At 35.5% G+C, this 15,981-nt stretch overlaps 1 protein-coding gene across 2 annotated transcripts in view; it reads right to left on the bottom strand.

The window, feature by feature from the left end:
- Positions 1-2,322: 2,322 nt before the first annotated feature.
- LOC123315741 (headcase protein) overlaps positions 2,323-15,981 on the bottom strand; it is a 211,521-nt gene continuing 197,862 nt past the window's right edge. For both annotated transcript variants that reach the window (XM_044901572.1, XM_044901571.1), the window contains 3 exons: positions 8,685-8,873; positions 8,254-8,439; positions 2,323-3,089 (listed from right to left, as the gene is read on the bottom strand). In XM_044901572.1, coding sequence (XP_044757507.1) covers positions 2,916-3,089; positions 8,254-8,439; positions 8,685-8,873 — 549 coding nt within the window. In that variant the 3' untranslated portion in view covers positions 2,323-2,915. The remainder of the gene's footprint in view (positions 3,090-8,253; positions 8,440-8,684; positions 8,874-15,981) is intronic.

The following is a 15,981-nucleotide window of genomic DNA, read 5'->3' as shown; positions in this document are numbered from 1 at the left end:
TATATTTACAGTTTTTCGAAGCCCTTGTCAAATTCAGTTTCGACACAAATGATTTTTTCAACTTTAGGCCTTAATATCGAAAGTATATAGGGGTCGTTTTCATCACTTGAATATTTTTTGGAAGACGTGGGGAAATCTTCCATTATCACAATAGCTTTTTTGACATCCCAAATTGTTTTCATCTTTATGTGAAGAACTAATGAATTTTTTTCGAAAATGGACGGACTTCACCATTAACTTTCGTATATGATGTGCAGGAAAAAGCTGAAGTTTGGGGAGTTGGATAATTGGCCTGAAAAAATGTGGAATTGTATCAAGAAATATATTCTTCAATCTGGGGCGATTCAATGAAGATTCCCTCACATCTTCCAGTTTCTATTGACGTTTTACACTAAGATTCGCTTCGAAAATACGAGCAAAGAACTATGGTAGGGTGTAGCACAAGCAGGTGAATAATATACTTAGTTGTTGTGGTTGCCAAGATGCCAAGCAAGCATTATTCTAAAAGGGGTTCACGATTCTAAAATATCTAAGGACTGCTATACATAAAGTGCCACTAATCTTCGAAGCACACTCATCCACGCGTACAAAAACAAGTCGGTCAAGTTTGTATGTTTTTAACGGCCCTATTGCTTTCTCAGAAATTTCAGTTTTGATAATTTTTCTTAGAACATTTACTCATTACTGCTCATGTAAGGGGCGTTTGGTATGAAGGGATCGGTGAATTTTTGAACGAGTTGAAATTTAGGTATTTAAGGCGATGAATTAGAAATTCAGCAACATCACAACTACAAATACAACAAGCAATAGTTGATTCAATAATGAGAAGATTAGATAGATGAGAGATATGTCTGATTTTTTTTCTAAACGTTTTCTGCCTTCAAGATATATATACATGTGAACAATACAGCTGTTATATTATTATGGATTGAATTAAAATAATCCTCAATTTCTAGTAGATACTCGTTGTAAGTAGTCAAATAATTAGTCCGGATATTAACCTAAGAATCTGAATCATTTTGTGATAAAATAACATATCTCCAATATTTCCACTTAAGGAAGATGGGACTATTATAATTGAATCTGGCAACTTTTATGTTATTGATAAGAGAAACTCTATAAACTAACGTTGTCCTACTAAAACCACAGATATTGTGGAAATCTTTATCGATATTAGGAATAATGGCATTTACATTTGAAGAATCAAATGTAGCTTTAGTTTAATATCTATATAAGAGATAGTTGTGAGTATATTGTTTCAAAAATGCTCCCAACAGAGGCGACTTATTAGAAATCCAAAAAAGGTTACCCTTGAGCGTATAGATTGAAATTGGGCTAATAATTCCTGAGATTTTTCAATTGCTCTACCGTGAGATTAAATCCTGAGTTTCTTTTAACCTTATTTCTGAGAGAGCAATAAGACCCCTTGTAATTTTAAACTTTGGCTAACCGGAGATAGGAATTAGTTTATTATTACCTTCAACAATTGGTTAAATGTATTTATTATTATTCATTATCATATAAAATTTGCAAAAGTAACGAACCGTTTGTACTTGAAGCAATTTCCTAAATCCGCCTTAAGGTCTGTTTTACTGATCTGAAAAAGAGGTATTTGTTTTGAGGTATTTTGCAAATAGATCTGAGCGCGGTTGAGTTTTTTGTACGTCAGTTTCTGGAAGGCTTACTGAATGCGGCAGCGAATGGTTGAAGGGGCGGTTGTGAACAAATCCGATAATTTTTTTGGCACAAAGAGATATTCGTCCTTCCTTGGAACATTATCGATTAATCTTACTTAAAGACTCAATATGAGTAGTATTTATTGCTTAGACGTTTTTATTGCTTTTTGATTGGTATTTTTCATGAATAAACTGACAAAACTGAACGATAATGTAAATATTTTTGAATTGAAATTAAATTAATTCATTCAACTTTTCGTTTTTCAACATATATAAAGAATATATTGAAAATTATGAAAAAATTTAAACAACCGCCCCCACTGATTGGCAGTGCTACTCGCAGGGAGACCGACAATTCATAATACTTCGATTTTCACATTGACGCTGAAAATTCCTTTAACGATATAAAAACAACACACTCACGCCCTGATGACGGCTGAACCGAAACGTTGGCTCGTCGTCTTTTGTCACACCTATCACTAGTTATTGGGACACAGCAAATATAATTTATCGATAGATATTACTAAGTTCATAATGAATAATCAATACTCAAATTTCAAAATTTTTCAATAAGTCTCACAGACCTCGGAATAAAACAATGAATATGCATCACTTCAATGCAAATAATATATCAATGAAATGAAAATATTGTAAGATTGATTTAATCCATTCTTATTAGCACTAAAGTGCACATAATAAACATCGTGAAATGAATTTGATCTAACTTAACATAATATAATCACATTTCCATATATAAATATTCTGTCTCAAGACAAAGAGTTAAATTCACTAAAAGCTAACGAACGAATAATAATGAAACTAATAACACAACGAATTTATATAAAGCATGCGTTGAAACAAACTTCTCATAGTTCTAAACCAGAAGACGAAATTATTCGGATTAGATTTTGGTTCCTCAGAAAAAATCATGCAATAATTAGTTTCGATTAAAAGAGGTTCCGGACCAATTGAAACCTGATAATTCGGAAAGAAGTTTTTTCCAACTCACACGCATTTAAAAATGCAACAACATAATAACAAATAATGAAACTAAATGCGGTGAGGTTTACCATTACCGCCATTTGCGATGGCCTACCGCGATCTCGTGAGCTGTAAATGGCAAAACTCATCCAGACGCATTCCTGCCAATTCCCGCCAAAGGAGTCCCAAATCCAGATCCAGGGGATCTGGCGAGGGAGAGGGTGGTGCTATACGAGGTGCTTTGGCGGGGGCAATGGGCTATGGCCACTGAGAGTATGACCGTTGAGGTCGCTGGACAAAACAGTATGGAAGAGACTTGACGAAGTGTGTGTCTAGCGTGCGGCAATGTGGACATGGTACCATATGACTGTAGTCACTGAAGTAGTTCAGACGTTGAGCTGGATGTAGAACTGGTTTGAAGCACGAATTGCACTGCAAATAAAAATATAGATTACATACAATGACCAATGCTAATTTTATGGGAGATATGTTATTAAAGACTGTCATCTTCATGAGATCTGTGAAAAGGCCGAAAAAATATTTCTGTAATTTAATTTTTGCGCCGTCAACAAAAAAAAATACATTTCAGGTACTAATTCCCGGACGAGAAGTGGACTATTTTTGAAGGCAAGTACTTCGTCCGCATTCACTTTTCGTCCTCGAATACTTTTTGTCTGCTCTGCTCCTCGCTTAGTTATGGAGGGGCGATTTAATCAATTTATAGAGCAAGGAATGGATGAAAACATAAGTGCCTGTGACAATTGGGAATTGGCAACTACGGCCAGTTTTAATTTACCGTACACAAGTGAGCACTTACTTCCATTAAGGTATGTGAGGTCGACGAAAAAAATGTATTGACTATTTTTAGGAAAAGCGCTTCCGATTTTTACTTTCTTTACTCGAAAGCTCAATATTTTCACGATGCCTTTCAACAGGCTTCGAATATAATCATTAAAAATTATGCATTGAAAAGACAGTTTCGTTTACACCCTTCTCTGGCTATGATGAATCGTTGATCACATCAAATTAGAGCAAAAATGCATCAAAAAAGAATTAAACCGATAACCACGTTTGATTAATTAAAAATGACAACTAGCGCAATTTTGAGCTCTACAATGCTTGATGGCACTGTATCTCTGGCTTGAACTCTCCGTTTGAGCTCATCCTATAGGATTCAAATCGATACTGAGTACTGGTCATACCATTGTGCCAATTTCCACAGCAAGTAACACTTGTAGCATTATCATGCTACATGAGTAAGGCATAGTAGGTAACATGATCAAGGAGAATGTCTTCCACGTATTTTTGAGCGGTCATTCATCAACACGAAACCACTGCCTCACCGCCATATGACACCGTTTCAGCAAAACAGCATGGCGAAAACCGTTTCCCTGGAAGCCTCTACAATTGGCCTCTTCTGTCGTTGCCATGGAGACACACTCTACTCTCCATGAATAGGATGGAGCTTCATTGCTCAATTCATTTGAGGATTCCACGAGAAAATTGAAACCGTGCTTGACGGTGAGCTGCGGTCAGCTTTAGGCCTCTAGCTGGCAGTTTTGGAGTCAAGTTAGCTTTCTTCAGGCGTCTTCTAATTGTAGACTGACTGACAGTTACTCTTTGAACGTTTTTGAGCTCCTGTTTCACCTCACCGAAGGTGAGAGTTTGACTTCTTAGCGAAGTTAAGACGATAGGGGTCGTCCCTCTCAGATGTGCTCTGGTGCCTGTTTCTGTGTGGTCTTCGAGTGAAGCCACCTGCTTATTGAAATCTTTTATATTCTGGTGAAACAGCAGATTGGCTCATTTTAGGTTCACGAGTGACTTCTCGTTGATTATGGCTTGATTGCAACAAAGCTTCAGCCGTTTTTTTCTGACGTAGTGTCAATTGTATTACGAAAAACGTCTGATGAGTGACAAATGAGAAATACGAATCAGATCTCCTAGGTGATTCATTTCCCAGAGAAGTTGAAACATCAAAACGCAACTGTAGACCGGTTTCGGTATCACTGTCCCTCGTCAGTACAGTGTAGCACTGAATATTCCAAACGGAGGATTGTGTCCTAAAAAAACGGGGCGACGTTCTGAGAAATTCTCATTCCGATACGCCACCTGTCCGCAAGGACTGAACCAAAACCTTTCTTTTTACATAGACTTTTTATTCTCTTCTTGAGGCTCATAAATTATAAATAATGGCAATAATAATTTTTGATACCATTTATCGATGACGAAATCAAAAAACGCGCAGCAAAGTACCATCAGAACCTTGAAGGACATGAAAACATCCTCATAGACCAACTGGCACGAGATCCCTACAACATAAGAAGACTACAAAGAACTTGGCCAACTGACTTTAGTTAAAGTTTTGTACAGGAGTATCAATATTGTTTGATAACTTCTTCATGTCAATTAATAGTTCAACATATTTACTTAATACTTAAGAATAGTAGATTGTAAATTTCAATAAAGAGTTATAAAAAAAAAAAAAAAAAAAAATAATTTTCTGATTTATTGAATCACGAAAAGGTTTCTTTGGGGTCGAATGACAAGTTCTCATCTGAAACATTCATCGATAAAGAGATGAGAGAATATTTTTCGAGATTAACATCATCCTGCCGATGAACTTTCATACGTGTGCATCAATCGCCGTCTCCTATTAGACTATTGAAGTTTTCCTAATACAACTTCACAGCTCCCTATCGAATATTCCGCTTTCGAATAACAGAATATCGAAAAGTATATCTCGCTTTTCAATCTGGTTACAAATGCTCCAGAACGGCAGGAATGCCTTCCAATCGATCAGCCTAGTCGAGGAGGACCTCATATTCCCTTTGAACGTAAGATGAAGTGGGGAACTTTATCGCGAAAATATCTGGGAAACATACAAGATTAGATTTGCGTTGATCGATGTCAAACGCCAATGTCAAATAGTGAAAACGTTTTCACATGCGACGCCTTCCACTGGATTCGGAGCTCCTAGGAATATTGCATTTAGTGTGTTTGCACAGGAAATCAACAATTTTCCATTATTCATTCGTCAATGTACAAATCTGACACATGGATTCCTCCCCAACCGTCACTGAATGGAAAACATTATCCCTACATTCAGCAGAAGTTTTTCACAAACTGATGTATTAATTGATTCCGCATATGGTTCAACGAATCTTTAAAATGGAAAAGAAAGGATAACTGAACAATAACTGCAACCCACACCTACATAACAAACTTTTTTTGTTATAATAATTGGGAATGGGAGCCTTTTATCTTTTTGTTTGAAATTTGGGAATTTTGTTGTGTTTACTATACTGTATTTTTTTTCTATTCAGAATGTAATATGTAGTTGGACCTAGGTCTGTTGATTACAATGAAATAAAAGAAAATAAAATAAAAATACACATATAAAGCAACAAAGTTATTCGAAACACCGAAGGAATAACAAAATCAAAAACTCAGTAGGCTAGTTTGCTATGTCCCAGAGGAAGGCATTATTATGTGCAGTTAGGATTCTGTGAAATATTAATTTCTTATTAAAAATTAATGTGTTTTTATTCCTGCCTATTCCTCGCAATTATTAAGAGTTAGCAGCAAAATCGAGATGAGAGACTACACGCAGCACCAGCAACATTCATTTATTGTAGCGTATATATTTATTCAATTTTTATGGAATATTTCAGGGAAGTAGTAAAATGAATTGATGCATAATATAAAGAGAAAAATTTTGAATAGGTATCTTATATTGATTTAAATGTTCGATTTATCATCAAGTAAATTCAACTTATAATGTTTACGGTACCTAAATTCTGAAATTCAACCTATAATTCTGGTAGTATTTTCGAATCAACTTCAACGTTTAGGATTCGTTTAGGCTGGAAACGCACCGGATGCAACATTTTGTTGCGAGACGTTGCGCATCATTTTGTCTCGCAACAAAATGTTGCAAGCTAAAATCTAACTATCTTTCGCTTGCAACATTTCGGTTGCAACAAATTTTTCCTAGTGTATTTCTGAAGTTTGACAGGATCACACGTATTTCGACCTTCGTGTTTTCGAAACGCGCGCAGCTGCATCGGCGGTGTCTTTGAAGATTTGCGGAGAAGTGCCATGGGTTTGAATGTAGTTGGATGAATTTCATCTATCGATTGCCCTCATTTACTAACTGAATTTCGCTTGAAGATTCATTTAACTCTCATTTGAAAATACATAAGTTGTATTTATGTATGAATGGTACTGAAGGAGTCAATCATCACAAAAAGCTGTAGTTTCAAAATAAAAGATAACACATTGTCCAAATTATATTTTTTCCAAAGTGTAAAAAAAAATTTTCAATTAATGGTTGAATTTGACTGGGTTATATTTTCATGTTGTTGATTTATTTTCTCATTGATTCATTTTATTCCAGATTTCTTACAACTGGAGATTGCTTCAAACTTGAATGGGAACTCTGTCAAAAATATCGAGTGTCGTCTGACTATGTTTCGGGGGAAAAATTGGAAATGAATTTAAAAATAGAATATTTGTCTCCAAATATGTAATGGCACTAGAGTTTGATGATTGCTGTGGATATAATCATTTCCAATGCATGAGTTTACTCAATTATGGTTGTTTTCTGCATTTCATCTGTAAGTTACGAATATGTAGCCTACGATGAAGAAAACAGTCAAATTTTAATTACAGAATAGTACAGGTATAAATTTTCTTGCATTGGTGACGCAATGAGATACAGTATGCCTCATAATGTAAAAGCAAAAAGTGACCTAAATCAACTATTGACTAAAGTAGAGTTTGTATTATTTCTACTCATCATCTGGACAACAGAACTTCGATCAATAGATCAATCCTCTAGTATGTTGCAAGGTGAATGTTGCAACCTCTTCGGCAGGGCTGCTTCGCCTTTTTGTTGCGAAACGTCTCGCAACAACTTTCTTCCCATTTCATTCTGAAGGGAACGAGAAGCTTGCAACATCTCGAAACAAAATGTTGCATTCGATCATTTCGAACCTTCGGTAGAGCACCTACTAAATTTGATGCGAAACAACTCGCAACATCTCGCAACGCCTCGCAACGTCTCGCAACGTTTCGAACCCGTGTTGCAAGCGGTGCGTGCCGTCCCATTTGATTCTGAAGAAAATGCGGAGCTTGCAACATCTCGCAACATCCCGCAACGTCTCGCAACAAAATGTTGCATCCGGTGCGTTTCCAGCCTAAGGCTGGAACATTATTTCGAAAGCATATTGCAACGATATATTTTCGTAAAATTATTGTTAAAAAAATGATGGTTGCTAATTTCTTTCAGGGAGAGATAATAGTACCATTACTTGAAAAATGCAACGTTTTCTACCACGTATCTTGGTTTATTCGATGCGACCAATTATTAGTCCCCCCTATTCATGACATGTCAAGTCAAATTGCTTCAAGGTAACAAGACTGATTACACGACTGAGTCTAAGAAGATTCAACATCAACAAAAAGTGATTTTATACATCTTTAGTAGATACCTATCAATTAGGTATCCATATTTCGATGGAAGGAAATTTCTCAATGATTTGCGAACTTTTGTTTCTTGTGTGAGGGTGAGAATGGGAGTAACCTTTGTACTTACTTTTATACGTTCCGTGCAACAGGGCATAGCTGCGAAAATATCATAGGAATACATTGTCCCTAGAACCAGCGTTGAACCAACCCATTGGGTACTGCAAAATCTGCAGAAAACCTGCCTACCAGCAACTCCCTCTAGGCAGCCCATGCAGACACACGTCAAGAATTGAGTCCTTCCTTCTACCTTCACCTGCAAAAAAAAATCATATTCTCAATAGTGAAATAACTTATAACAGTTTCATTATAGTTATTGCTACATAATCGCCCACATGCAGAAAAGTCTATTAAAATTTAATGCTATATTATTTTTTTTAATGACACCTTTAAATATTAATAGGGCATTCGATAGTGGACGTTCCTGCAACTGGATCTATAATCTTAAATGATGAAAATAATAGATAACGATCAAAATAACAGTTTATTCAAATTGCTCACCTCAATGCAGAATTTTGCATGTTGTCGAGGGCTCAAAAAGAATGTACCATCTACCAAAGGATATCTATCGAAAACCAGAAGATATTCTTCGCAGAGGACACACTGAACCTTAGAGCGATTGTGTGATGCCAAAGTAGATAAGATGAAGCAACGAGTGTCGTCGTTTCCATGGTTGCCTTCATCCTCGGTCTGAAACAAATAAGGATTCACTAAGTTTCGAAATGACTATTGAAAATAATAAGAATATATATATGATATTAAAAGATGAAACGTGTATTATATACCCGATTACGGATTAAGTTAGTAAACTATTATGTTCAGTTATTATGTTCAGATTATTATGACATTAGCGCTTTGACGAGGGAAGAAAAACTAATCTGTGAACATATATAAATTTGGAAATATAAATTTGGAAAATTCTCCCAAAATTTTCCTTGCGCATATATGGTACCATAATATTTTATCTAACGTTCAACATAAACAAACCTGATCAGTTTACTCTCAGGTCTTAGTTCTTCTTAACGCTGTGTAAACTCACCCTTAATTTAGCAGTAATAAAACCCACATCAATTGTCAGGTTTTCCTCAGCGCTCTTATATTTTTTTCTGTACAGTTCGCAAGAAAATGAGCGAATGAAAAAAGTCAATTGTAGATGGGAAATGACATCTGCTTTTCTGTCGTAATAGAGAGACAGTCGTTTCGGGTTATTCTTCGGTGATCCTTTGATCTCGCCGCAACATCAACAGCATCGCGTGGGGTAGATGTTTATCCAATATGATATTACAGAATCCTTAAATATTTACTTTTTGGGTCATAGAAACCTCTTCAGGGAGCTACAGATGGCTTATTTGTGTGCGGAGCTCTGTTATTACTTCCGTGCTAGGCACCTCGACAGTAGACTGAACAGGGGATGGATTTTCCGGTTTACTTAGTGAATGAAATCAAAGGGAGGGTTTCTTATTGTAGGCATCTGAGAATCCCTTGATCTCAATGAGGTATTAGGACAGAAAAACATATAGGTAAAGGTATATAGCAGAAGTTGACCCATTTATTAACCATTATCTGATGATTTGATTGTGAGATGGACAGCGTGAGACAAGAGGGTAAACTCAGTTTACTTTCAACCACTTGAAGATGATATAGTGATAGCGAAACACGGGGTCGGGGTTTAAAAACTCGTGTTGTGAAAATCGTATTTATCTGTTTTAAATTCATAATATATTCAAATATTGGGTATTATTTGAAGATTCCAAGGGATTTTTTGCTGATGTCTCTTTGATTCTGTGAACACATTGAGTAGTTTTCAAGGAATGGGTATTTCCTTTCTGAAAATAGGTTTTTAGTTAATTTTTTAGATCATATGATCAAAATTATTTCATTCCAAGCATTTTGTTGAAAAAAGTACTTTCGATGTGAGATAACTGAAAACAAACTGTTTTAGAGGATAAGATGCATCAAGTCACTTTTGAGAGAATAATAATTGTTGTATCGTGCAATTTAGGGCGAAAAAAATATGTAGAAAATCGAGGCAGTTTCTTGAAAGTGCTTATGTTAGTTATGTTGAAAAAGTGCTATGATGTTTCCACATTTCATCCCATTTTTACGACGATTGTTGGAATGTTTGAAGTGTTATTCCTTTTTTTACACTTTTGTCCTAAGTCTCTTCTGTCAGTTCAGTAATCGTTTTCAATTTTTTTTTCAACTTTGTCATTTTGAAAGATTTGTATACCTAGGTGATATTTCGTCAAACGCTTCATTTTGACCAGTTCTAACTTCTGTTGAAAAAAAACCCTCACCTTCAAATACACCCTGAATAATTTCATAATAAAATATAATAAATCTAGGTGGTATTCCCCTATAATTTTAAGGGGGTAGAAAAAGCCAAAGATATGGTTGTTTATTCGTTAACAATAATTAAATTAGCAGGAGAATTTTTCTATTCTTATCGCTGAAAATAGGTTCTAAATAATAATAAAAAAAATCACAATCACCGTTCACGGAGTGGTCGTAAATTGAAGCATCGAAATATCGGGGTGCAAACAAGTCTCATCCTTTGGTCAAATCTCATTCTATTTTAATCTCAGGATTGATGGAGTCTGAAACCCCGCTTAGGTTAAGTTGCTCGCCCGACAAGCGTGAGATATAAATCATGGATCTTTTCAGCCTCCAACAAACCCGGCAACCCCTATCGTATTCCGAGATTGTAAAAAAGAGAGTGGAGGTCCCTTTATATGATTTCGCAACCCTTGTACCATTCAAAGCTATTCGTGGAGCAATCCATTTAACTCCTGTACTTTTCAAATTGACTCTCTAAACATTGATGCATAGCGAGTTTCCATACTTTTTAGATGGATTTCTCAAAAGCGCGAAGGCTTTTGTATTCTTTTTTGTGGAAAAATTTGTATTTGGCTGAAGTGGAGGAAAATATTTAGTTTATGGAAAAGTGAATTTGCTATGACTGATTCGCTTCGTTCATCAAACACTGCATATCTCGAACTTGGAATAAATTGAGTCAAATACAGTTTTTTTGTTGTCAAAATATGCTCGGACAGGTCAATCAGTATTTTAAATTGCGCTCTTTCAGATGTAAGAGTATGATATACAGCATGTCCCGAATTTGAGATATGAAGTCATCGAGAATATTTTGAATGGCAATACTAATTTTTATTATGACTACTCTTGAAGGTAAAATCAAGTTACACAACGTAGCAGAATCCCCTTTTCTTGCGTTAAAAAAATGTTCAACAAACATCCGCTAATTTTAAAATGAAAGCATCCGAGTCAACTCAATGGAATAAATCATGGAGTGTGAAAATGGAATGGTGGAAGGGTTGTGTTTATTTTTTGTCAAATAGAAGAGTTGATTGATTTAACTTCTATCGGTGTAAAAAGAATTAAAGGAAAATACTGATTATAACCATCAGAGATAAAACTTTAAAAATGATGTGATACACACACTGAAATTAAAACTGGAGAGGGTAGTCAGCTTTGGACGATGTGAAATCAATTGTTCGACATTTTACAGTGGCGCGTATTCGATATGGCCAATCTTTCAGATATAAAATGAGGCGGCTTCAGTTGCTAACCAATCAACAGAAACATGGAATAGAGAGAGATTTTTTCAGAGCATCTTCATCGATCGATGTTATTTACGATTTCCTGTAGATGTTTACAGAAGCGTCGTCCATCAATAATCATCCCTTCCGTTGACAAATGATATCGCATGAAAACCAATTTCTCATATTGACAACGTCGTTCCCTTTAGTGGTTTCTTTTTTGCTTCCGATATTTTTTCCTTTGATGTCTCCCGATTCTCGCCACTCTGCCTGTTGTCTACGCCCACAATCTGGATACTGGTCGGTGTCTAATGGCCACCAAACTTTGCTTTCAATGCCATTAATTCTTTTTATGCCCGGACAAGTTTTTGTTTTGTCGATGAATGATATGGGACAGCCAACTGGACTGGTGAGTCGAGTTTTTCTGCTCTTTTTGTTATTTAATCCAGGCGGAGGAAAGTTAACTTTGATTATAAGTGACGATTAGCCTAATTCGGATTTGATTTATCGTGAGCCGATGCTGTGCAGGAAACCAGATTACGACATTGTCGAGCATACTTCGGTTATTTGCTGAATTCGTATATTAATTTCTGAGAGGCTAGAGTGATGGAAATTATTATTTCTGTGTGTACTTTTATTCTTTGATTACTTAGGGAGATGTTAATGAGGATATAAATTGGGATTACTCAATAGAAAGACATCGTTATAACCTGTAGACCAGTATTAGCTTTAAGGAAACAATGAGATAATTTGTGTATTTAAAGAAAAATTTAAAAGTTCAATGTAGGCATAGGTTTCGGAAAGTGCTAAGATACTGACAGAAAAATAAATGAATTTTATTCATAAGAATCCGTTGAAATAACACAATACCGGTCTTCGTTATGATTTAGGATAACCATCAAGAGAGAACTCTGGTTTAGATTAAGGGAAAGTTGATACAATGAATAAGTTTATTGATGAAGTAATTGGAGCTGAAGAGTTGAATTTCAAGTATATTGTTATTATAATTTGTAGAGTGATTGGATTTCCAGCAGCAATCGAGACAAAAATCTTTGATTTCATTGAAGTGATTTGTATAATTTTGAAATGTTATCGAAAACATGCCTCTCTCGAACGGTATTTTATTAATTTTTGTAGTTGTATTTCAATTCAGACAATAATTACTACCCTACGAAAAGCACATGTTTTTGATAATACTGTAGAAACATCAATCACTCCAAAAGTGTGTGCCATTGATCTCGCAATACAAGAAAAATGTGAAAATTAGAATTGAATGAGAGTTATCATCAAAATTCTGTATAATGAAGAAGGTTTGCTAAAATAACCAATTAGGGACCAAATGATCTTCACAAGAAATTAGGGTTGCCATTAGAAACACTAAACTACCCTCCACCTCGAGTAGAGGGTGGGTGACAAAACACAAAATTTCCTTGTTTTCAATAGAAATTAACTGTGTTCCTTAAAAAAAACTGTTGTTTCTTCAAAATAGTAAATACCGAGAATATAGATTATGTGCGTTACTATTTACTCACTGAAACATTTATTCCTCAACATTAAAGAAGCTAGCCACAACATAGGTATACATAGATTATAACTGGATGCATTTCGGAAAGGTCATGAATAATTATCGATTAACAACAAATCAGTATTGATTCGTCAATCAAGCGTTGATTCCCCGATGAAGCTTTGTACGACCGGGTATAAGAGTAATAAGGTGCACTAGAACTAGAAAACAAATAAATACATAAAAAGATTAATATGAATAGTTGTGAAAAAATTTAGAGAGTTACTTCTTGTCGCAAAATAATATGGGTAGGTTTTCCATACATATAATTTGTTTTTGAGCATCCTCTGTTTAAATGGAGCCCCCTAAAAATGCTACATGATAGGCAATTTCAATTATTTTCTTAGAAACAAGAGAACTGACAGCAGGAAAATAAGCAGAAATTCTGCTGGAAGAGAAAAGGCTGAAAGGCTATAAAAAATGTTGGTGCAGTTCCCCTCTGATGTCATGATATCCGCCTACTAGGTCAATTTAAGTTTGAAGATGATTTTAGCCTATCTACTTATCTATTGTTGAATTTTCTCAAAAAGAGAAGTCCCAAGGGACCTCTTCGATCATAATAAATATAGCTATTAAAAACAATTTTTTTTTTCAATGCGAATAAGAAAAATTTCTTTCCCTTGAAAGAGGTAGAAGGGTAGGTAGGGAAACACCACTTAGCTTTATTATATTTTTGAATCATTTTATCATGAAAATAAACATGGTGTATTTGAAGGTGCGAATATTTTTCAACAGAATGTTTGTTAGCTCAGTTATCGCAAAGCAGTGGGAAAAAACGTATTTTACAGATTCGAACATGTGGTATCGTTTAGGATATTGGCTCGTTCGATATTAACGTGGTAATGAAAATGAAAGCTTAGGATTGCTGAATTGTTCTCATCATTTTTTAGTAACCTAAACGATTTTATGAAAAATGGCTTATTTCGATACCAACTGAGAGAAGAGACTAAGGACACAAGTGTACAAAATAGAATAACACTTCAGAATCTCACCAATGATGGAAAAATCATAGCACTTTTTCAACATAACTAACATAAGTACTTTCAAGAAACTGCCTCGAATTTCTAAAATTTTTTTCACCCTAAATTGCACGATACAACAATAATGATTCTCTCAAAAGTGGCCTGATGCATCTAATCTGATAAACTTGGTATTGAACCATTCACTGTCCAGCCATATGTTTATGTTTTGCTTCGTTTTTGCGATGCCGGAGTCACCTTCCACAGTCCGGTTCTTGAAATTCAATGAAATTTTGTCGAACTTCTAGGGGTTTTATCTCAGCCATCTTGGATATTTTATGAAGACAATTTTTGGTCAAACGACTTAGTTTGATGAGTTCTACCTTCTGTCAAAAAAAGTCTCACCGTTGAAAACACACTATATATTCGTAAATTGAAATTGCATATGATTTTTCGATTCTAAATATTTCAAGGAATATGGAAAGGGCGCCAAAACGGAAGAAAAATCTATAACCATATGAAGAATTCTCTCAAAATAAATCAGGTATTATCGCTCTTCAATCTCAGCATGCGACTTGCGACAATATCAGCATGCCCTTTCTCGTATAAATGACATAAATGAGTATTAGTCTACTACAATTTTCAGAGAATGCGTGGTTAAACTCTGATGAGATTCCAAGATGATACGAATAAATATCCTGGCAACTGTTGGTTCCAAAGACCCCTCACCCTCGTGATCATATCACATTTAATTTCTGTCTATTCCAGTTGCCTCCATCACCGAAACCTCCGTTGCATGATATGATCCGTTGCCTTTCCTCACTTATCTACCAATAAATCTGCTCACTAATCCATGATGAACGAGACGACATCGTGAAAGAGCTGGATATTGATTCAGGGCAATCCAGCGCCCCTCAAAGAAATCACTTCATGAGGTTATTAGGGTTCATCCATTTATTTATCAATCAGCCCCACGTCAAAATTGGCAAGAATGCCCCTTGGTCTCTCGATACAAGAAATTTCCGATTGTCAGTGTTTCGATATCCGGTGCCGTATCCTCTCCGGAGTCTGACGACCTCCTCGGTTTGCCGTCTCGCTACTTCTGCCGGTGATCCGTTCGACAACATCAGACGAAAATTACGAAATGGATTTGGAAACGGCTCCTCAATAAAGAGTTTTACGTTTTGTAATATCCGAGCTCTCGGATCGCTCGTAAAAATATGAAACGCGCTTTGCGTCCCGTTGGATATCTATCGATTTTCATTGGGGCCAGATTCTATATTGTCAGTCGAGTTATTGAATCTTGGAATACCGGAATGTTTATGCAAAATTTATAAGTAGCGATTATTGTGATAGAGAGCTACTTATTTTGATAGGCGCAGGTACTTGGACACCTGCGCATTCGCCATTTTGTTACAATTAGAAAAATTAATCTTACGAAATGAAAGGAAATTGGCTCTAATAATATTCTACTGAATATGAACAATAGAGTGTTACAACCCCATCCTTATATTTTGAATATGGAGGATGGTGTGAATGATACCCCAATTTCAAGATGTTTCTATTCTGAGTTCAGCATATTTAATTTTTTTTCGTTCAATCCGTTCGTTTTTAAGATATTAAAATTAAAATTTCATACAATTCTGGTCATTTCTGGGATTGACGATAATTTTGCCAAAGCCAAGTCATCAAGATTTTACTTTTTTTCCTTTTATCAA

The sequence above is a fragment of the Coccinella septempunctata genome, chromosome 6 (genome assembly GCF_907165205.1).
Source record: "Coccinella septempunctata chromosome 6, icCocSept1.1, whole genome shotgun sequence".
NCBI classification, from domain to species: domain Eukaryota; kingdom Metazoa; phylum Arthropoda; class Insecta; order Coleoptera; family Coccinellidae; genus Coccinella; species Coccinella septempunctata.
The sequence above is the reverse complement of the archived record's forward strand: the minus strand, read 5'-3'. Positions and strand labels throughout refer to the sequence as shown.